A 23,498-nucleotide genomic window follows, 5' to 3' on the forward strand; every position below is an offset into this window, starting at 1 on the left:
TCTCTAGTTTCAACATATTGGAAGGACAAATGGAAGGAAAGTTTGTCTTACAAGACTAGATCTGTCCCATATATATCAGAATATAAATGGAGGCCTCTCAAATACTTGACGGTGGCATCTTTCTTGTTTTTATTTCTTGTTTTTATTTCTCTCTTCTCATAAATCAGACCGATATCTGTTGTTTTTCACATTTCTTTGTGTGAGTTACAGCATCTCGGGTTAGAAAATGGTATCCCCCAGATCGTTTAATGAGATGCGACAAGTGGGAGGAAACCCATTTTTTGCTGATGTCATCATCAGGAAACATCATTAAAAGAATGGCAACAATGTGTCACGCGTTTCAGCAATATTTTACACTTACTTCAACTCAATGGAGTTGTTTTCCATGCGCAGGGCTTCCAGGTTCCTTGAGGATCTGGGCTGTGCAAGGACTTGTCCGTAGGTCTGGATTCCTGCTTCTTGTAGTTTAGAAGTTTGACAGCTGGTTTGGACAGATGACTGAAGGCTGTTGATGTACAATCAAACAAATCAAGCCGGCGAAGGTGCCGAGCAGCTGCCAGAGAAGTGTCCTTCACTTTCCATGTTTCCAAAACTGCCATTCCATTCTTTCTCCCACTTACCCTGACCTGCTTAACCCTTGTCTTTAGCTCAAGGGATTATGGGAAAGGTGTGCACGTTCAGCAGAATGTCGCATTTGTGGGTGATTCTATCACAAGGTCTTTAAAGGTGCTCCAGAGAGATTAGAGCGAGGGCCGATGTTGACGTTGATTTTTTTTTTTAGATTTCACTGCAAGACAGATTCTATGAGAAAATCTACTGCTTGAACAGACAAATTGTCATTTTCTTTGGGATTTTAGTTATTGATTAACAGTTTTAGGGTGAGGACCTGGGTGCTGTTTAAAACTGGATGTCAATTTTTGGAATTAGGAATGGTGGGTGGGGTGGGGTGGGGGGAAGGGGGGGGGGGTCGGACGGGGGTTTCAGGGTGAGCGTGCTCTATATGAACGCAGCGCACGGGCGTTGAGGAGCTCACCTTAGTCAGCCAACACTCAGAGGGAGGTTTCTCATCAGTTCTCATTGTCAGCCAGAACACTTAAGGTGATTGCTTCCCCCAGTGACCTGAAATGCGTGGGACGCAGAGATGAAAGGATGGGGAGCAGGAAAGAGAGAGCGGGAAAGGGTAGAGAGTGAAAAGGGCAGTGATGAACAAGAGGAGGTATGGGAAGTCATCCGACAGGCTCTCAGACACTGCGACACTGTTGACTCTTCTCTGATTTTCCTTTTATTGCACATCACCGGAAAAGGACCAAACACCTCCTGGAACGCCCCCGTCTGATCCAGAGGATCCTTCCATTGATGTATTTCAAATCCAGCTTGTTTAGCAATCCCTCATGAGGTGCACAAACCAGATTGAGAAGTAAACCCCACACCTGGCTCCACAAAAATGAAAAGAAGAGACGTTTGTCAGTCCTCAGGTGTCTGCGTGCACGCCGACACGCACGCGCTGGCACCACACAAAGCCAGCGACCACTTAATGAAGCCTCTTTCATTTCGGAATGGAATGGAGGTGGATGCACTTCATTAACCTTGATGCCTCTTGCAGCACTGTCACACAAACGCAGACCCACAGCGAGAGCAGAAAGAGACACGGGCTGCTCCGAGGGCGGAAGTAACTAAAGCACATGCCAGGAGGATGAAGATGGATGGCAACCTTTTCACTCGGGGCTTTATCTTAGCCCACACAAGACAAAAGCAGCAGCCTCCTCCAAGTCCCGCTCTGTTTTTCTCTTAGAGAATTCAGAGGCAGCGTCTAATGACTAAAGAGGCTGACGTTTATGGATATTAATGACGCATCAGAGGGGCAACAAATACCGCTGCGGTTTATTTGCTGGGTGTAAAACAATACCTGCTATTCAACTTTAGTAAAATCACATCATATATTTCCATGTAATTGTCTTTTGGAATCGCGCAAAATCTTTAAATTTGTGTTTTCGAGAAGTTTTTTGGTTTAGAAACAAAGAGCACAGTTTCTCAGTTATGTGCCAAACGAGTTCCATTTGACTCTTTAAAAGATTTAAAGTTCATTTTCCTAGTGCTCCAAAATGGAGTCTGGAGTTGATCTCCACACACTGTCAAAAAATGTATGCTTGTTTAAAAAGACGGCTTTAATGTAAATATTGATTAATGAGTGGATCAAATGTTTCTTAAAGATAATTACTTTTACAGAACTTCAGGTTAAGTTCATGATGAATGTGCTTCGTCAGTGTATGAAACATGAAATATCCCCCGGTTAGTCATCTAGAAAGTCAAGTATCTGCATGAATGCATTAAGAATCATGACTGATCCTTAAAGGGAAGATTTGCTCCTTCGATAGTTCTACATCTCTACCCGATTGGCTTAAGTTGCAATAATTTACAAAACAGGTGTTCTTCCTCAAACTGGGGTTGAGCGTAGCGTAGCTATGCTCTTGGTCAGCCCGCACCACCTGAACAAGCAATCCACTCATTTCTGTCACACTTAGCAAGGAATCTGTACTTTAAACAGATGACATCATGCAACTGTTTCCCTTAAATATCTCCTTATCCGTGGCTAACGTTTTTCTGTTTATAACGCAAAAGAAACACATGCCAGGAAAGTAGACTTTGCACAACTATGAAGCAAAACCCAATCAACCCATCGATTAAGTTTTTAATACCAGTTGTACTAATACTAATAATACCAATAAGATGGTTTACATGTGGGCACACAAGAAATAGAAAGGGAATGTACAGGACAGATACACATCAGGAGATGTCATTAGACGCAGTAGGTGGGCTAGAGTTAAGGATGTGGGGGACATGGAGTTCCAGGAGGTAGGGGTGGTGAAGGTGAAGGCAAAGGCTCTGTCTCCGACAGTGTGGGACTTGGTGCCGGTGAAGGTTTGCGACTGGGAAGAGGCAACAGGGGAGCTCACTCAGGCCCCAGGGGGCGAGGTTATCCAGAGCATCGTAGGTGATGAGAAGGATCTTGAAGTTGATGTTCTGCTGTATGGGGAGCCAGGGAGTGCGGCGGAGGATAGGAGTGATGTTTTCACTGGAGCCGGTGAGCAACCGGGCAGCTGAGATTAATTTACTGCATGGTATGGGGTGAAGTGCACTGTCTTTGGTGTCAGGTGCTTCTTTTCTGTTTAATTATTAACCAATTATTACTGTAAATACTAAATAATAAAGCAATTGACACCATCTGCACTGTATCAAACCATAACATGCCATCGTGTCACGTGTCATCTCTGTGCATTCAAATTAGCAGAGCAACGTGCTGCTAAGACATCCAAGAGGCAACATGGAATGTGCCAAACCGTACAGGTTTACTTTGCATTATTTATCTCATATTGACAACAACTGATACATCAGTAATAGTGTTAGTGCTAACCCAGACTCTGCACCTCATCACAGTTATGCTTTCCCATCATTTCTTTCCACTACAGAGTGAACTCCCTTTGGTACTTGATTCTTATTCTCTTATTCTAATTCGTGTTATGCTTGGTGCTTTTTGAGTGTTTGTTTGTTTTTAATAAGCACATCCCAGAGGCTGTTAACTGGGCCATGGGTTAACTGACGATGCCCTCTTCACTTCACACTCTCCTTCACTTTACTCATTCTATTTCCGTGAATCTCTTGCTCCACCGATGAATTTATGTGCTCGTTAATTGGCGAAAACGAAAAGCCATTCCCTGTAATTGTGAGGGCGTTAGGAGACACGGGTGAACCAATTCCGCTAAAAGGTGAAATGACTGTTCCTGGCGAATATCTAAAGGAAAGAGGAGGTGAAGGACGGTCCACCGTTTTCTAACGGGAGAAGATTCTGTGATGTCATTTCCAGAAGCCGAAATCAGGACTGTGCTCGCTTTATTGCAGCTCTGATCATTTCATTACCTCGTGCCTTTCTGACTTTGACCGGGTGGGCATTAATTGGCTGCCTGAATTACGCGGCAAACCTGCCAAGCCTGCATTTAGCTGCAGACTCATGATCCTGTTCTCTGACGAATGGCTGCGGGTGAAAAAGGCCTATAGCTCTGACAATGAATCCTTGGCAGGCTGAGCATGAGCTGGCACTTTTGTGGATTGATAGTGTCCTTTAAAAAGCCAAAAGAAGTTGCTGAATGATTTCTGTTGGAAGTTAAACCCATTGCAAAACATGGAAGGTGCTCTGGTATCAGGGGATAGGTGCTAGGACACCTTCAGAGCACCACCGAGGTAACATGGAGCAAGGTACCAAATCCCCAAACGCTCACCTTTGGGCCTGAGGAGCTGGCGAATCATCCGAGGGTGGACCCTGCATTAATCCATATGCAGCTGGGACAGACTCCAGCACCTTCTCCTTGACCCTAAAAGAGATATAGCAGTGAAGAAAAAAGAAAAGAAAGAAGTTCTAGCAGTTCTGTACTGTCCTTAATCCATAATACAGAAACCTGGATGTTGTGACCCACCACACCAGGCTGTACAGTCTGGAGGTTTAAGGAAAAACACTGTTGTTTCACTCGGATTGTCCGGAACATTGGAGCTGTCGGCCTCACGCCTCAACACAATGTCATCAGCTACAGGGTCCAAGATAAGCCAGGAGAGAAGTGCAAACATGGAACCCTTTCAATTCACAGCAACTCCCACTCTCGGCTTGTCAGCGGTGTTGTGGGGGGGCCTGGACGGAGCCAAACAGTGTCTGGCTGAGGAGGAGGGACGGGTCCTGTCAAAATATGGATAACGCACCACAAAAGTTGAGCCTTCAAAGCTTCTGGAGAGTTAAACTTTATCTATATGCATCATATAAGTGAACAGGAAGAACCCACCCGATTGTAACAGGGGTCATTTATTTCCATTAAAGCTGCTGTAGATCCGCCTGTGTCTGCCTGTGAGGGGATCCTCTTTGTCCCACGCGAAATTAATCAAGTTCGAGCCAGACTCTCCGACGAGTTGCAGATTTGTGTGGTGTGAAATTACACCATTGTGAAAAGACTCTGCTCCAGTGAAACAAAACGGAACTTTGCAACCCCCACCCCCCCCCCCCCCCCCCCCCACCCCCCACCCCCTTCCCCCCCGTATGTGACTGTAGTCACGCAGGGCTGCCAACAAGAACTAATAAACAATATTTATGACCCGACCTTTTAAAAAAAGAACGGATCGCGTTGAGCTGCGTGACACATTGGACTTGCCGATTCCCAAATCCATATGCAAAACCCGGAACTCAAAACCACTTTAAGGACTCGGCAGCTTAATTTCCCTGCAGTTGAGGTTTATCCAGCCTGATAAAGATGGGCGAGTGTCGGCTTTACTTGTACTCATGTGAGCGGCCGTTTGGCCGAGTCTGCGGCGTCCACGTAAATTAGGGCGACATGAAGGATGAGCTGCATGAGCTAAACAAGTTCCAAAGGGATCTGTTCCTGCTTTTTCCTGTCTTACCCTCCGGCCTATTTTCAGACTTTATTTATTCACATGTTGGAGAAAAGGAGGGGACAGTGAAAGGGTTGTATACACCTCACAGCTGGAGGCTGATAGGACGTATTATAAGCCAGTGTCCAGCCTGTGAGAAAATGCCACTGCCGATCCTAAACCTTTAGAAACTACCCCCCCCTTTCTTTGTTTTTTGTCCAATTTGTTGGTGACCTGAAGGCTCTGCAGGCCAGACTCCCATCCTGTTTAACGTCTGAAGATCCTTTGGGGGGGGTTCTAAACATGCCGGTGAGGTCTGCTCTTAGTTTATAACGAATGACGTTCAGAGGAAAAGTTCCCTAAAGAGGCAAACATAGACCACAAAGTTTTTTCAAACATTCCCAGGTCACCTCCACAGTTATGACAGCGCCTCTACAATAAAAGCATGTTTTATATCACAGCAGAGAGCACAGGAGCAGCAGCAGAAGGGAGGGGGGCTCAAAACATTTTCCTCCTGCCTCCAGAATCTTCCCATTTTCCCAGACGTGGGTGGTGGTGGGGGTCCCTTCAAGTAGGGGGTCTCGTTTTACAGTCACCTTACATCAGGCTGAAAACAAAGAGCCCCCCCCCCCCCCTCCGTCCACTTGTACAAACACCCACATGTTTGGTGTCTGGGTTGGCGTCACCATTTTTGCCAAGAGAAGCAAAACCGCTTGTGTAAGTTCGCTTAGTTTTGATGCTGGAAGTGCAGGATGTTGAGACTTTTCCACTTGACACCCTCTTTTGAAAGAGTGGCTGCCGGGAAACCTTGGATGGGGAGAAGGAGCCCAGTCGCTGACCGTGTCCATTCATGTAATGCACGTGTGGGCGGTGAGATGCACAGCGCCATTCAGACGCCAACAGGTCTTCCTTGCTGTGCTAGCATGCATGCACACAGGTGCTAACCTCTACACCTATACAGCAGGATCTGGTTTGCTCATTTGGAAACACTTTGAAATTATTTTTTAACTTTAATTTATTTCAAAACTCCACGAGTCTGGAGGCAATATGTATGTTGGCTAGAGCTAATCAAAGTGGCAGAAGGTGGACATGTGGATGGTACAAACCATCACTTCTGCATGTTGATTTGTGCGTCTCCTTCAGTTTTATTTAGAAGAAAAATCAAATCAATAAAGTGATTGATGCACCGCATTATTATTTAATTCCATGCATATCTGTGCATTTATCCTGTGACTTGTCGCATCCCTTCCAGCCCCCGGGACATGAATCCCTTAGAACCAACTTACTTTGAGTTAAATCAAGGCCCCCTCCCACTCGCCCCTAATCACATTACCCTAAGTGATATGGGAACGCCAGGCCGGACTCACACTGCCTCCTTCTGTTCCCGTCTTTCAGTCAACATAAATAGCCACTCCTCTTGAGCTTTAAGTTGTCTTAAGCTCCATCTTTGGATAATAGACCATTTGCTCCCAGAAAGACCCCAGTGTGGAATAATGAGGATCTAGATGAGTACAGAGAAAGCCGAATGAGAGAAATGCAAGAGGGTGGAACAGAGGAGGAGAGCTGACACTAGGCTAATACCCGCCCCAGGACAAAAAACCATCAAAACACCTGTTTTGTCACGGAATGAGGTTATTACAGAGAATGACTACCCCAGATTTTGTAGTTGAGTGTGTGCATGCGTGTGTGTGTGTGTGTGTGTGCTTTTAAAAAACAGAGATGCCTGAATGGTTTTCCAGCGTGAAGAGGTTATTTCACAGTAGATTAGCGTAGTCACGATATTGCAACTTCCATATGCAGTAAAAACACGGTATTTTCAGCTGAAGTTCATCTATTTCTGTGTGACTGCCAGCATGTAAACAGACCTTCCAGCTTTACTGTACCTTTTCCAAATGACACACTGATAGGACTGCATGGGTTTCAAGCTAAATGATGGCATATAGGAGATGAGCTGGGACAGTGAGTGTTAACAGCGCGTTGCACATTGGTGACAAAATCAAATCAGTCTACAAACTATTTATGACTCCAGCTGCTGCAGACATGGAGTCATGATTGTGAATGAAGCCATGTTGAACATCAGCTGATCGTCCGTACACCACACATCCTCCCTCTCATTGTGAAGTCCATCTCTTTACACTTGTCCAAACCCCCTGTGGTGTATATGCCATGTTCTTTTTGTCTTCCCCTAACTTTCTGTCCTTTTTCTGTCCCTCTTTGCTTTCCGAAGCTCACAAATACATAATTGCAGGTAAGTGAAACAAAAGGTTATCTTTCACACCTCTGGTACACACGTGCTCCGGCTTTGCTTCTTTTGTAGTCTATTACGGTACGTCTTCCAGCGCTATACACATGATGGCAGCCTGTTGTAGTGCAATTACCACCTCCAGGAGTCATTTATCACCCCTCAACAAGACATTTCTTGTTTAAAACATGACTAAATTAACATTGTGCCTTAACAAGTGCCTGCTTTGTTTGTGTCTGTTGTCAAACTGAACCAAATTGTGTGTATTGTAAGCGCTGCAGTGAGGTGTTGGGCATTCAGGGGAAGTGCGGATGAGGTCAAAGGTTAGGCATGCAGAGATTTTTTGAAGGCCCCGGTGCTTGAAGCAGTCTGTGACCCGTCCACCGCCACTTTCCTTCGGGATCTAATTAAGTGCTGCAAAGGCTCCACTCCAGCGAGCACCTGCAGTGTGCAGGAGAGTGATGGAGCACGGTCCAAAAATTCCGCCCGCTAAGCCGGAATGGAAGCACTGCTGACACGTCGGTGCGGTGGCAACACTGAATACTTATACAAGTCGTTGTAAGTAGAGCAAAAAAATATCTTTTGCTTTTTCATTTGCAGAACCTTTGTCAAACAGGAGGAGCTCCTCCCTTGGTAGCACTTGCGATCATAAGAATTGACCCATTAATCCGGCATTTAAGATAGCATACCTCTAAAAGAGAAAATCATCGAGCAACATTAGCCCCCACTGCTCGTCAAAGACAGACCCTTGCCCCCCAGGGGCGCTGTTTTCAAAGTCAGAACTGCATTATCAGTCCTTTAACGCGACTTTCAGATGTGGGTGAATGCAATTATCTGCCTGAGCAGTAATCAGGACTGGAGGGCTGTGGCTCCGAGCCTCCCTCTCTTAAGGCTGCTGTTCCCAAGTGAACGAGTGACATTCAAGCTAAATGAGAAGCTGCATGCTCAATTATTATCCAGCCCGCTGGTGGATGAGCGGCCACAAGGCGAAAATCCCTCAAAAGCTGTACTTAAGATCTATTTTTTTTCCTCCTAATGAACTTGGTGCAGAGGTGAATCTTGACAGATATGGCCTTTTTACGCATGTGTCTTTCTGTTTTACTGATGGTGAAGTTAATTGTGTTTTGTTTCCTGCTGCCGTTTCACTTTTTTCCTCTGGGCAAATTTGAGTATTTTCTGTGCGGGCGAGGGGCCGCGCCCTTTGTTATCTGTGGCATTTCACTCCTGCTTTCCTCCCTCTCTACGTCTTTTCTTGAGGCCTAGCCTTGGATGTGAGACAACCTGGTCTATCAGGGCAGCGAGAGAACTGTCAGGGCCACCCTGACCCTCAGTTTCAGCCCTCCCTCAGATAAGAGGTTAATGAGCTGACATGCTCGTAAAGTAGGCCGGAGTTTCAAGGACCATCCTAGCGATTTTTACTTGACGCTTCTTGGATCCGTAGGCTGTCTTGACAACGAGCCTGCCTCAATATTGTTGATTTTCTTTTGCTCCCTGGGTTAGATCTCAAAGCTCGTCTGCATGTCTAGATGATCAAATCTAGAAAGATTCGGTCGGACGGTGCTATAACGAAGCTTCGTTCAAATGGAAACTCATCCGTTCATAACATTTCATTTTGGAGCTTTTTGATTTAACTGATAGTTAAACTTAACTGATAGTTTCCCTTTTTGTCGACTTGCAGACCTGCAATTCATAGTCGCAATTTGCAGTAGCTCAAAGTCGCTGCTTTCTTTTCACCATTTTATATATCAGATTAAGTTACTTAAGAAGCAAATTCAAAAAAAGTTCCGGCTACTTGACTTTTACCACCAAGTCTGTGATCCCCTCTGCCTTTGTCTTGGCTGCATAGTTGTAGAGAGAGTGACCTTTTTCTCTGGGCAAACACCTTTTGCAACTTCTGGTAAACAGACTTCCAGAAACTGGCCTCAGTAAGCAGCTTTCCCCCTTTTGCAGTCATTTCAGACATTACGTAACTTACTTCAGATGCCAGCATTGTCTTCCTTTAGGCCCCTGGAGACTTGATTCTCTTTCTAGAGTTTATGCACAAAAAGCCCAAACCCCACTCCCTTTATTCTAACTCATCACTTGTTTCAAGTGATCAAACTTGCAACTCAGCTTTACAGTGCTGAGCAGCGCTGCAAGGAAGCCAGATGCATTTGTAGTTGCTGTGTTTTACATAGCAACCAAAGTGCTTTGGTGTAACTGTCTTGGAAATCGGCCCCTAATTGTTGAAGTAATAGTCCCCCCAAATGCTGGAACAGTTTTGTCTGTTTTTCTTTGGAGCTCATCCTTCAGTCCCAAATCGTTAATCGTGCACACGTTTTTGGACAATTCATGTCAGTTCCTGTAAGACTGTTTATTTCCACAGGTGCGTGTACTTACTACAGTTTATTTCTACGTGTACACGAAAGCTAGCAGTGTTTACTGATGGGTGGTTTGGCTGTTCTTGAAACAGTATGAATCCAAACTGCCAAAGTTATCATGGCGTGCCCACAAATGATGCTGCATTTAAAGTAATACAAGTTTTGAAGGCCAGAATGATGCAGCAGTGGGAACTGGTCTTAAGTAGCATCAAGATGGGTGAGTTTTAAGTTTTTTTAGGTTCCAATATCATTTTAAAGCATTATTTGGACCCAACCGTCAATCTAAGTTCATAATCATTCCAGTGGTGCTTGTTTTTTTTGTTTTTTTTTAAATATCCTCTGATTTTGAGGAGTTTTGAATGAAGGTGGGGCTTGGAATTTCAGACAGCGTTTCAAGTGTACATTTCCAGATTAACAGCTCTGATTTGCCGTGACTTGTGTAAGATTATTGTTTCCTTGAGGCAAGTTTATTGAGTTGCACATACTCGTCTTGGCAGCTCCAGAAGCTGCCTGGAGTCTGTGTGTTTGGCTGTTAAGTCCTGTCAGGGTTATGTTCTCATCTTCCTTATTTGGAAAATCTAACCCCCCCGTCCCAACACACACACACACGCACACACTGCTGTTACTTAATTGACTTTGTTGGAACTTGACCAAGGCCCCTTGTAAAGATCACAGCTACTTTTTCTTCCCTGCAGGCCTGAACATTACCCTGTTCTCCCCACCTCAACCTCACTGCGAAAAAACAAGATTCAGACGGCACCTTCTCTGTGTTTACTGTCCTTTCCTCTGCTACAAGCCAAATGCCAACGCCGTATCTTATCTCCAAGGATGTTGTTGAACTTTGTGTCATAATTTATGACCAAGTTTGGTATTCTGGGACAGCCTTAATCTGGGTGTCACCGTTTCTATTTTCACCCTATTGTAAATTCTAAGCACCTTTTCAGAACCGCGCTATGTTCTCTAGATATTTCAAAGTTGTAGTTTTCGATTAACGTCCGTGGGCCTGCATACATTATCTGACCAAATGTGCAATGCCCTGGATACTGATGTACCCTTCCTTAACTTTAACATCTTTGTTTTATTCCCTTCTGCTTTACGGTTTATTTACAGTAAATAAAATGTGGATTTTGGAGGAAGCAACTTCACACATTAATCACAGTGACGCTCGCTAATGATCGCAGTACGTTTGAATAACTTCATCAGCCCTGGTGATGTTGATTACAGTGGCGGAGATGAAGATTTATCCAGTGAAAAATGGTGTCTTTTTCCACCTGTGGAGGATTTAACAAGGTTTTTTAAAAAAAAAAAAAAAAAAAAAAAATTTAAACAGTGAGCGTCAAGTTTGAATCTGCTGCCATCTCATGGCGGCCTGCCGCACACTGCAGAATAAAAGTCTGCAACAGAATTGTTCCAACATCCCTTCATCCTCTACCGCTTTCCGCCCAACGGGGTCGCTGTTGGACTCTTCCAGCCGCCTTCAGGTGCGGGGTACCCCACTGGCCAGCTCCTCCCAAGGTAAACAGACAGGGGCAAACAACCATTCCCACTGAAATTCACACCTAAGGGCAACTTAAGAGGCGCTGATTCACCTTGAAAGGTAGAAACAGGGAGAATATGCAAACTGCACACAGAAAAGTTCCCCAGTGTGTTCTGGGAGGCGACAGTGCTATCAGCTGCAGTGACGTGCAGCTCCGTTTATGTTTATGTATCATAAAGGTATATAGAAGTAGTAAACAGGATTAATGTGGGGTCTTATTTCTAAGATGTAATATGTTCAATGAATTTTTTGTGCAGTATTAAAAATGCATTAGAATTCGAGAATCAGAAAACAACACCCCATCTTCTGTAATAATGGGAGTTGTTTTAAACCTCCTGTTTATATGAACTCTGCACTCGCCTGAGTGTAGGCAGCAGTGGTTAGCACGGTCTTGGAGCAACAAGGTTCTGGGTTGCTCTGTCAGGTTCTTCTGTTGTCTCTGTGGATTCTTGTTGCAAGGTTCTCTGGCTTCCCCACAAAGGCCAAAAACCTGAACTTTAGGTATATTAGAGACTCTAAAATGATCTCCGTGTGTGTCCTGGTAATCTATCAAGGTTGTGTTACCAATTTCCATGATCTATGCCAATTCACACTTCTTTCTCTCCTCCCTTCTCCTCCCTCTCTACCCAGCCCCCCCATCAGCAGGAGGGTCCCCCCATATGAGCCTGGTCCAGCTCAAGGTTTCTTCCTGTTAAAGGGGAGTTTTTCCTTGACACTGTTGGGGAATGAGGTCAGGCCCTGGGATTGTGTAAAGCACCCAGAGACAATTTTGACTGTAACAGAAGCTATATAAATAAAGATTGATTGAATAAATCCTGGGAAAGGCTCCATAATTTCCCAAAAAGCTGATGACAAATAGGTGAAAATTGTCCTTATAACTTTACATTCCTTTTGCATGACACTGTTTTTTGTATTCTCAACCTTAGATTGCCTCCATTTATTTATTTATTTCCAAAAAGAGTGATTAATCTCTGCTATTTTTGTCTCTCACGATTTGAAGCAGTTGGGCTGTTATGACGCGCGAATACACTAGGTGGCGCAGATGCACCAACGCCAAGTATAGGGAGGTGGCTCTAGGAGCTGCTCACCTCCTTCTCCTCCATCCTTGATATGAAGAGTAAAGCTGCACACTTCCTCCTCCTCCTCCTCCCATCCTCTCTGGGGCCACACTCCACATACAATAGAATAAAAGCAGTCTGCGGACACTCTGCCCCGCGTACAATCGTTTGACTTGGAAAAACAACTGCAACTCGGGCGAAGTGTGCTGTCGCAGAGGTCTTTTAGTTTAATTATGTTTTTTATGGTGCATCTGCTCTTTAGAAAGAGGAAAAATAGACCAAGGGGGTGACAGGAATAGGGAATGAGAAGAGGAGAGATTGATTTGACGCAGAAATATTACAAGCTCATATACAGCCCAGTCGTTAAAATGAAGACGGGGGAGGGGAGCTATGAAAGTGTGTGTGTGTGTGTGTGGGGGGGGGGGTTGCTCTCCATGCACATTCATATTTAATTTGTCATTTGAGCTACTGTTGCGTCAGTCAGTGTAGGGTCTGAGTAGCCGGTGAAGAGTCTCCTTGGACACTGTCGAGCTCTACTGGGGTTATTGTGTTGCCAAGGACATCGTCTTCATCATAACCCAGTAGGTCAAAGGGAGGGGTTCATATCTAGGTTATGGTCGTATAATCTCTTTCAACCATGGTCTCACCTCCTGCACATGTAAAGTGCTTCTGTGCATGTGTGTACCCAGTGCTGCTAAGTAGGTAAATGCACATGGGGGTCATCCCATCTGTTGTGTGTGTGTGTGTGTGTGTGCAGCCTCCCCCACACCCCACCCTGTTCCTCTCCAGATTAAGGGAGCTGTGTTGAGTGCCTGACCCAGAATTCCACCCCCCCGTCAAAACACGTACACATGCACGTGCACACACAGACATACACACACTTCTTTCCCCGTGTAACCCCCATTTTCTCCTCCGGACAGACGGCCTCATGGGAGGCACGCGGGGTGAGGTCTCAATTAGTGGGTCTGGCCAGTTGTGTTGCATTCATGGACCAAAACTGATGAAGAATGGAAGTCAAAAGCAGCAGTGTCAGCTCTGGATCAGGATAGTTAGACTTAAAGGAGCCACGAGTTCAATCATAGTCCCCAAGCTAATATTCATTCACACAGTCAGTCTCATCTTTGAGCAAGCACCATGTCGCACATAGAATCCAATTAAATGAATATAACATCACACAGTATATACGGATTAAATGTCTCTGGCTTCAGGCTGGCCTCATTTACCTGTCGAAATATTTCTCTTATGTTGCAATAACAGCAACATGCACATGTCCTCCCTTCCCCCATCTATGAATCTGCTTCATCTCTGTCCCAGCTTTAGCTTCCCTGCCATGCATCCATCCATCCATCCATCCATCCATCCATCCATCCATCCATCCATCCATCCTTCCATCTCCAGACATGCTCCTCAGGCACTGACCCAGTGGGGGCTTTGTTTGAATCCAGGCCACACCCTGAGAACCCACTTTTGTCTTGTTTGCAGCATTAGCGCTGGAGGCTCCGCTAAAGCTCCACAAACACAATTCAGCGCTGAAATATGGGCAGACATCTTTACACTGTGTGAGTTTAGGTAATGGATCTTCTTTGACACCCAAACAATTAAATCTATCTGCTTTTAAAACCAAGAGGCAAAAAACAACCCTGACACGGGTGCGACTGTGCATTGGAGCCAGCTTTAATCACCCCAGTTGCGCAGAATGCCCTTTGCGTCCCTCTTTCACTACCAATTAGCATCACGGTGAGTGATCCATTTGGATTTTAACGCGGCTTTAGTGCAGCGTCATCGGCCCATGCTGTAACGGCGAGGAGGCTTGTTTGTGAAAGAGCAACACGACATATGGAGCGTTATGATCAAGCCACGAGGATGCAAAAATCCTTTTTTTGCGTTAGCGGAAAGCATGCTCCATCAAGTAGGGTGTGGGAGGCAGCATCTAAAAACCATTAACAGCCAGTCTTCCTCTGCAAACCTAATGACTACATGTTAAAAATAATGTTTATCGGAACAGCTCCAGCATTAGAAGTGATTCTGAAAAATGACCCAAGAAAAGGGGAAACTGTGCCCCGTGCTTTTAAGCCCCGCGAAGAGGGCTGTGCCTTGTTTGTACGGTTTCATCACTTGCTTGTCCAGTCCTACTGGGATCATTTTGAAAGGACTTGAAAATTCATGTTTCATAATGTGTCTAGTAAAAATTATCACTGACTTTAAGCTAGGGTGAATAGAGTAAATTGGTTGTGGGATTTAATACCTACCATATTTATGAGGTGATTGTGCCCGGTGGCAAGCCACATTTGTCATTTACAGAAAAAAAAGGGAAAAAAACAACATGGCTCGTAATTGATAAGATAAACAGCCTCTAATGGGGACTTATTTTATAAACCTTACAGACTGAATTAAGCATTTTCCCCATGATGTTTGGTAACGCTAATCCATCCCCCGCTTTTTTTCTCATGATGTTGCATGTAACATCGCTATCAGACATTTTCAATTATGGTGTGTTCCCGAGGCTAAATAATTATGTGAGCTCAAAGAAGATACATCAACCCCATTTTTTTTGGATTGAACGTTAAAGTGGTTCGATTTAATTCAATGTTATTTGTACTCACTTCCGTGATGTTACTGGGGGAAATGGGAGCGCCGGGGGAGACACGGTGGCGGCGAAGTCCATTAAACACTGGTGGGGAGACGAAGGTGACGGACCCACTGCTGTAAAAATGATGGGGAGGCGGGTGCACAGTGACGTTCAGGGGAGTGAGATTTGTGTAATTGGCACTTCCTGCCTTCTTGTCACATACCTGCTTAATTGGCGTGCCAAGAGGTGGGAGGGTGAATATAAGTGGTGGAGGATTGGTCGGGGCGTGCGCGTGCGAACCGAAAGCAGGAAGCGAAGGAGCACTGAGTGCATCGTTCTTGGAGTCAGAGCGCAAGCTCATCGGCATAAAACATTAAAAATTAACGCTGACCCAGAAAGTCTGACAAGCCCTTTTTCTCCAAACTCCCACACCCCCTCTGTCACCTCTCCTCTGTCTGCCTCGTGCACTCACACCCAGCAAGTCGGCAGCAATGACACTAGATAGTCTGTGTTTTGTCGAGTTGGTAATGAGGACTCAACGGGGGGAAAATCAGAGGAATTGGCGGATGGGACCGGATGAGGGAAGCCGGGTTCACCCTCTCGTTAAAATGAGAGGTGTTTTGCTAGAGACAAGTGGCCAACCCGGTGCTCTTTGTACCCCCTCACCGGCATCGTTCAGCCACTTCACAACTGCGCAACAAGGCAAGAGCGCCTTTTATCACCTGCGTTCATTTGGAATTTAAGAAGAAAAAAAGAACCAGTGCCATCTTCTGTCATCGACTCCCTCCTCTGCAAACGGCTGGATTCTCGGCTCGATTCTCGACTCTCCTTGGCTGCCTGATCAGAGTTTTATTGTAAAACAGAAGGCCTGCTCCTCTGCCCAAGGCTTTGCGCCTTGCTGCAAGATCGGTTTCTCAGTAAATCTCCTCTAATTAAAGGCACGCATTTTCAATTTAAACTTTACTGCCCTTTGAAAAAAAAACCACCCCCACATAGTTTCAAATTCCGGTTCCTATGCGGCGATAACGCAGCAGCTTTTTCATGGAGACGCAGCGGCTGTAGCTTTTACTCATGCATCAGTGCGTTTTTTTTCGGGGGGAAACAAATGGGCGCAACGCAGCCTGTTTATCATGATGGACTGCAGATGTCTGTGCGCGGTCGGGGCACTCTGGAAATGGTCCGGGCAGAGGAGGAGGGAAGGAAAACAAATGCAAACGAGAGTCTCTCTTGGTCTGTCTCTGCTCGCCTCTTCCTCGGGCCATCTGTGGTCCGTAATGGGCATGATGGAAATTGAACTCTGGGCGAAATGTTTTGTGTGCCTCTCACGGAAGCGAACCTCTGCCCTCCCCTCCTCTCGGAGGTCAGTATTTGACACACTGTTCTTCGCCAATAAGGACCTCTTTAATTGCTCATTTTAATATTCCCGGCCGCTTCGGGGAGTCGTTCACCTCCAGCCCTCTCGCGCAGCGTTGAGCATTACCTGTTCATTAAGGCGACCGATTCGCCCGATCGATAAGATGAAGAGCAATGTGACAAAAGAGCATAAATCGAGCCACTGGAGGGGGGGAAAAAAAAGAGCGATTTTAAAGGGCAAGAACTTTAAAATCATTTCACTTTCTTTACGCTGGGAGTAGTCAGGGATCGGGCCTCTTCAAATCACCGCCTTGTTTTCCGTATCCGTCTGAGTAAATGCCAGTGCGGTTTGTCTGAGTTTCCAGGAGAGATTGGTCGCACACAAGACAAGAATATAAATGTTTATCCTCGGTAATGGGTCCTTCTACATCAGCCTCTGTCCTCCCCCCCCCCCGCTACTTGACATGTCCTGGAGGGTCATGTGGTGTAATTCTTCTCTGCAAGGCCAAAGCCACAACTAAAAGGCCACTTTGTGCTTTATTGGCAGCAGAGGTAGAGGTGGTCGATGAGTCAACATTATTGACTTGGGGATATGGGACTGGGCAGAGATAAACTGCTGAAGGGATCATCAAGCTTACTCTAAGTTCTGCTTTGCGTTATCAGCTGTTTTTTTGAGCCAAGGTCACACTCCATGGCTTCACGGGCCACGTGCGTTTGTGCAAATACAATGATGCACAACCTTTTTGCATACAAAGATTTCGAATGAATACCTCCTTTTAAAGGTTACTTCAGTGGGTGGCAACGTCACCCCCAGCAATAAGCGTCAGTGGTTCATTCCAAAGTTTGGGGGCCTTCATGCGTCGTTGCAAGTGGGTCTGTTTTCTCTCGTCTTCCAAAGAAACGCACAAACTGAGTCAGGTTGTCACACTACTGCTATTTCTCTGCAATTTCTCTGTCAAATATCATCAATTTTGATGATACGATTTTGTTGGCGCTGAACAAGCTGCAGCCGAATTATGCAGGTTTGGAGAGGACTCGGCAGGCGCTCAATGCAGTTTCTGTTTATTGAGCTCGGGTCAAAGTCACATTTTATCAGGCCGCTGCGCATTTGCACTGCTTAGACTTGTTATACAACTACTGCAATCCACCCTGTTTGCCTCTGAGAAGAAATACAATACAAACTTTACCGTACCATCCTGAACTAAAGCAAACAAGCTGAAATGCTCCAATGTGTGTTCTGTGTTCTGCAAATGGATCAGTAACCTGTTCAGGCTTTCCACTGGAGATATTTGGGATCGGGTCCTGTCTTCTCCCTCACCCTATTTGTGGCTAAACTGAGATTAGGAAATAATTAAACTAATTTGAGGTAATAACACACTGAAAGAATATTTATTTAAGTGCAGCATTTTAGATTAGACCTGGATATAGATTAATTTCTCCTGAGCCGCGATTGCCAGCAGAGAGAGGAGTGTGCATGTGTATGTGAGAGAGAAAACGGTCAGTCCAGGTGTAAAAAGACCACATTACTGACCTTGTTAAACAATGTCCCGACAGAGTTTGTTTGGTAGGTTTTTTTGTATGTGCAATGACGCGCACCATCATTGAAATCTGCAGTCAGAGATGTAGTCAGTGATCTCCTTCCTTCGTTATCCAGTCCACTAGTGGCAGACTTTTAAGTATGAATACAAACGCATAAACTACAGCTAAATACAGGTCATATTGGACTTCCCATTTTGGTCACCGAGCCGGTGCGGTGGTTAGCACATCAGTGGGGAACCTCCTTCTGTTTGGATAGGCATCTAAAAACAGTTAAGTTAAGTTAATGGTATGTTAACGCACTGGTGACCTGTCCAGTATCTTACTACACAGGATAAGCTTCATGTCCCAGCTTAGAAATAAGCAAGAAACAGAAGATCAGTGAATGCATTCAAACCAATTAAAGCTCTTTCTGTATGTTCAATCTATAAATCATTTCAGAAAACAGTGCGAATCACATTCAAAATGAGCACCAGCACAAATTAAGTATCACCTCAGGATGCACATTGGCTGGTGCTGCGGTGCTCAGACTGTGAGCCAAAGCTCATTCAGCTGCTTCTCCTTTCCTTCAGCTTCATCCAGAGGCTGAGCCAGCAGACCAAGCTGGCAGGCTTAACCCAACAAGAAGAGCTCCCCTGGGGCCTAATGCTGGAGAAATCCTCCCTCCCTCCCAAATCTGAACCTCGAATGTAGCCTGACATCAACTGTTAGACCTGCCAGTGCAGCATGCTCTCCTCAATGATGTGGACACACAGGCCCCCCACACACACGTGCACACACACACACACACAGACACACCATTCTCTCGTGCAGACAGCAAGGTCTTGAGGGTTATGCTGCTCAATTCCTCCCCTTCTTTCTATCTTGGCAGAAGCCGGCTTGGACCTCTCCTGCCAGCTATTACCCTCTTGCTGGCTCTCTCTTACCTTCACCTTACTGTCATTGCAGCTCCCCTGTGTTTTATTCTGCCTCTCTCACTATTTATTTCTCTCTCCCTCTGTCTGGCTTGTCAAGCTCTTAATATCTAATCCCACTTTACTTTCTTACTGTGCTTGAATTGCTATGGAATTGCCATTAAATGATATATATATCTTCCTCTTTTCGATAAAAAGTGCACATAGTGGACATAGTAGAATTTGGGTGTGCGTGTGTCTCTCTCCATCGTATATTCATATGTGGAGTCCCAATCTTTGTGAAGAGATAAGTTTGTGGCTCTGATCTAAATTTAATTAAAAGTTTTAGGATTAAATGCCCTTGATTGATGAATGTGAATTTATTTTTAAACTAATTACTAATTTGATAGTAAAGGAATAAGGTTATGGTTATGAATTAAGGTCTGGGCTATAGTCTTTTAAAATGAATTTGAAATAAATGGTTTCTCCCATGTGTGATTTATTTTGTGTGTGTGTGTGCGTGTGTGCGTGTGTGGGTTCTTGCTATGGTTAGGGTTACTTGGGATGATTAGGGTCAGGACAAAGGGCCAGGGAATGCATTATGACCATGAAAGTGTCACAACGATAGAAATACAAGGCTCGTGTGTGTGTGTGTGTGTGTGTGTGTGTGTGTGTGTGTGTGTGTGTGTGTGATTGGCTGTGCCTTTAACCTCTCCATTTCCCTTGCTCTGAAGCAGATTGCATTAGCAGGATGTGGGCAGCTCTCTTGGGATATAAGTAAGCCACAAGTCCCCCACCCACCCCCGAACACACATATGCAAAACTACAGTCTTGCCATCCCATCAAATCCCTCAGGGCAGCTCACCAGCCAGCAAATCATTTATCATGTAGTAATGGCTCTGATGATCTCCCCCCTCTCCTCATCTCTCCACTTAAAGGGTTTGCCCTACATTCTCAATCACCGGCCGGCAACCGCTGCCCCAAAGCACACGGGGGTCCCAATCTGTGTCCGCAGATCTAAAACAGCTTTCAGAATCGCACCCACTTTGGGATAATCGCTAATCTCGTGCCAGATATCACGTCAACTACCAGCGAAACTCCAGCATTGTTGCACCGTGACCCTCAAGCAGAATTATAGGATGGTGCCGTGATATGGAATGTTTATTTGGATGGGAATACTAGAGTGTGTAACTGCTTCCCAAACTAGTGACAACAACAACTCGGACGCACAGCAGACTCTAAAGGATTATTGATCCGCTCATCCAAGTCTAATTTGCCTGCTTTACGCTGTTGTAAATGAAATATCTCTGAGGACACAGTCTGGGGAAGCAAATTTGGGCCCTGGGAAATCCTGTAGGCGATGGAATGTTTTATAATCTAAATGATTAACAGATTAATCAAAACAGAGCTTAGTGGATATGGGGATAAAAGCAAATCATCACCAAAATGTGGAGCTGATGATTGCTACTGTGATGTGGGAATGATAAAAGTCAGCTCTGCGTGTGTGCTTGTGCTTTTTTAAATCGGGAATAACGTGTGGCTAGTTTATCGTGCGGTGAAGCTAAATCAAAAAAAGAGAATGTCGTCAAAACTTCGAAGGGGGGGAGACAGAAAAAGGACCTCACAAAAGGGAAAAGAGTAGGTAAAAGCAAATTGGATGACAACCACTGTAGAATCCTGCCTCACCGCGGAATGAAAACAAGACTCCCCCGTGTTGGATTTTTATTTTCTTTAGTCCTTTTTGGTACCCTCCGGTGTAAAGCCTTTCAGGCGGGCCTGATTGGTAAACATGAGGTGGTGCCGACAGGATTTATTTATTCGTAAAAAAAATCCACAAAGTGCTTTTCGTCTCTTTGGTATTTTGGATCGTCGTAATTACACATTCCTGCATAAATTATCACAATAATATTGATTCATATACTGCCTTTTTGATAAAGGTACCGTGCAATCTTTACTTCTTGCTGTCTGCATGACGTGTGTATCTCATAGGATCACCATGTGTCCCCCTGTGGATGTATTCATCATCCTCTCACCGTAATTAGAAATAAGGGTTAACAGAAAAAAATTGAGCGTTAGCTTCCTCCAGATGTATTTACCAGTGCAATGCTAATGCTAGAAGCCCTTAGTTTTCCATTGCAAACAGCCTAAGAACGCCTGCACCACGTCGTCGGTCCGTCCGCCATCTCGGAGAAGATGTCTCCGATCAGCTATCAATGATCCTGCCTCATGTTGCGGAACTCCACCATTGGGAAATGTTCTGACTGAAGACCACACCCCAGAAGAACCCTCCCCTCGGCGCTCTGTCACGGTTTCTAAATGTTCCTGCAGCGGTGAAGCTGATGTATTCAAACTTCTTCAGCCTCCCGGTCTGAAATCTCCTTTGACGTCTTTTATGTTTTTAATTCGTGAACATATTTTGGACTTCAGGACGAAACGTGCTTTAAAAAGCAGCGGCTCCTTGGCGCCGCACTCTTAGCGACAACAGCTAATCAGCGTAACTATTGAGCGCCTGGCTGAGTTGTTGCCGTGGAGAGGTGAGACATGATCCGAACAAGGGTCCCTGGGGGAGCCACCGAGCCGCGCAGGGTCTCGTAAGGGTCATGTAGCAAAGATCTGGATTTGATCAGGAGGTTGAGGGGGGTAGGTCGCTGGTGGAAACCTGAGAGAAGAAGTGGGACTGAGGATGTCTGGGGGGAAAAAAAGGAAAAATCAGCACGTTTCTAACAAAGACTTTCCACTTTTCCCTGCTTTGGATGCAGGTAACATTGTGTCCAGGCCTGTGGACGGCCAATGAAAATGTTACAGCGTTATCATTCAGGAAATGTAGTGGCACGTGGAGAAAAGAAAAGGAAGAGGTAAAACTGACTGAATGCAAATGACTTGCAGGTGTTGGAATGGAAATGAAATGAATGGCAGATGAGGTGTTTCTGCTCCCCTCGCAGAAACACAGCGGCAGGAGTGACCCAAATTGTGAGAAGCGCGGCTGCCAATCGCTGCGAGACAAGCCTCGCCTCATTCCTCTCCTCCACTCCTTCTTTTTTGTCCCCCCTTTTCTCTCAATCTTTTCTCCCTCTTGTGCCCTTCGATTTTCTCTCCTCCCCATCATCACTGGGATGGTTTTTCAAAATCAAATCACACACACACACAAAAAAATCATCATTTCTTTCAAAACGCAGCGTGGCGTTTCCTGCATAAGAGGTGTTACCGTAGCAACGAGGTGGTAATTCATCCCGCTGGTATCTTGCACGAATTTGATATAAAGCAGTTGGACTGGGATATCATTATATTCCGATGCGTGTGCAGCGTCTGATGCTCCAGCCCACATTAACCTGTGGTGGAAAGGAATTTTTTTCTTCCCAGGGGACTCGGATGTAGAAGGTGCTGAGTGACTCAGGTGGATAAATGTTGGGGTGGGAGGGGTTGTCTCAAAGATCATAATTGTGTCCCTGGCTGATTAATATGGGCTACACGACGCCGCCAGACGCTGAATGGCTCTTTTAGTCCACGTTGTTCCTCTTCATTTACTGAGTTTATCAATTTGTTACTGAGATGAATAATGGATGAGGCGGCGCGTTGCCTCGGCGTCACGCCAAGCTCATCATCGTCGCGCACTTCTCGCACACGCGCGTGCAAAAGAAGAAATGGTACAATAAGCCCACTGTACCGTCGCTTCCCGAAGTTTGGTCCACCGGCGCAGCTTGTCCACATTTTTTCCCGCTTGTTGATGAGGGATCGCAGGAAAAAAATGGCGGCGCGGAGCACGGAAATACGTCAAAGTTAATCGTCTCTTAATAATGTTGCCCTTTCACTCTTTTTTTTTTCTTTATCTTGTACACGAGTCTCCAAGAAAAGCAGAGCTTGTACCGAGTCTGCATGGAAAGAGGGAGGCAATGAGCCTATGGGCGAGTGACAATCCCGCGTCACCCAGGCGTCAGTCGGAATATTCAGAAGCTGTGTAGACGCGAGTGATGTCGTTGCTATTATCTCTCTGTCCACAGCTTTAAAAACACAGGACAAATACTTTCATTCACTCGCCTTTTATGGACACGCCAGCCAGTAGCCAAATGGAGGCCAGCAAGTGGGAGAGATTAAGGGTTCTGTGCTGTGACCCAGCCTCGGAAAGTAATACAGTTTATTGATCCTCGGCGAGAAATTCTATTTGTCTTTTCTGTTGAGAGATGGAGGTCAGAGGTCAGGCCGGGCCACAGGACAGGACTCTGGGACTCGAGGCAATCTCCCGACTCGCTAAAAGGCCGTTCCAGAAGGAAGAAGTGTTCTTGTTAATCGCGGGTTGTGGTAAAATGAGCTCTCAACTATAAACACTTGAAAGGGAAAAATCAGTAAGTCCTCTAAAGTGGCTTTGGGAGAAATCTCTGCACGCAGCTTCTCAGCAGTTTTTTTCCCTCCTTTGTCATAAATTAAATAAAAAAATATTGCCTAAATCCAGCTTCCACCTCTGCGTACCTTAGTATCACAGTTTTTTTAGTAGATCATATAGTGGCATTTGGAAGGAAGGAGCCTTTCTGTTGAATGCCATGCTATTT

General features: G+C 45.3%; 1 protein-coding gene across 9 annotated transcripts in view; it reads left to right on the forward strand.

The window, feature by feature from the left end:
- Positions 1-23,498, forward strand: part of agrn (agrin) — a 198,479-nt gene that overhangs the window by 40,820 nt on the left and 134,161 nt on the right. For 7 of the 9 annotated variants that reach the window (XM_029834076.1, XM_029834085.1, XM_029834079.1 and 4 more), the window contains exon 3: positions 7,634-7,654. The exons of the other annotated variants lie outside the window; for them this stretch is intronic. In XM_029834076.1, coding sequence (XP_029689936.1) covers positions 7,634-7,654 — 21 coding nt within the window. The remainder of the gene's footprint in view (positions 1-7,633; positions 7,655-23,498) is intronic. 9 annotated transcript variants of the gene reach the window in all.

Source organism: Takifugu rubripes, chromosome 3 (genome assembly GCF_901000725.2).
Source record: "Takifugu rubripes chromosome 3, fTakRub1.2, whole genome shotgun sequence".
Lineage (NCBI taxonomy): Eukaryota > Metazoa > Chordata > Actinopteri > Tetraodontiformes > Tetraodontidae > Takifugu > Takifugu rubripes.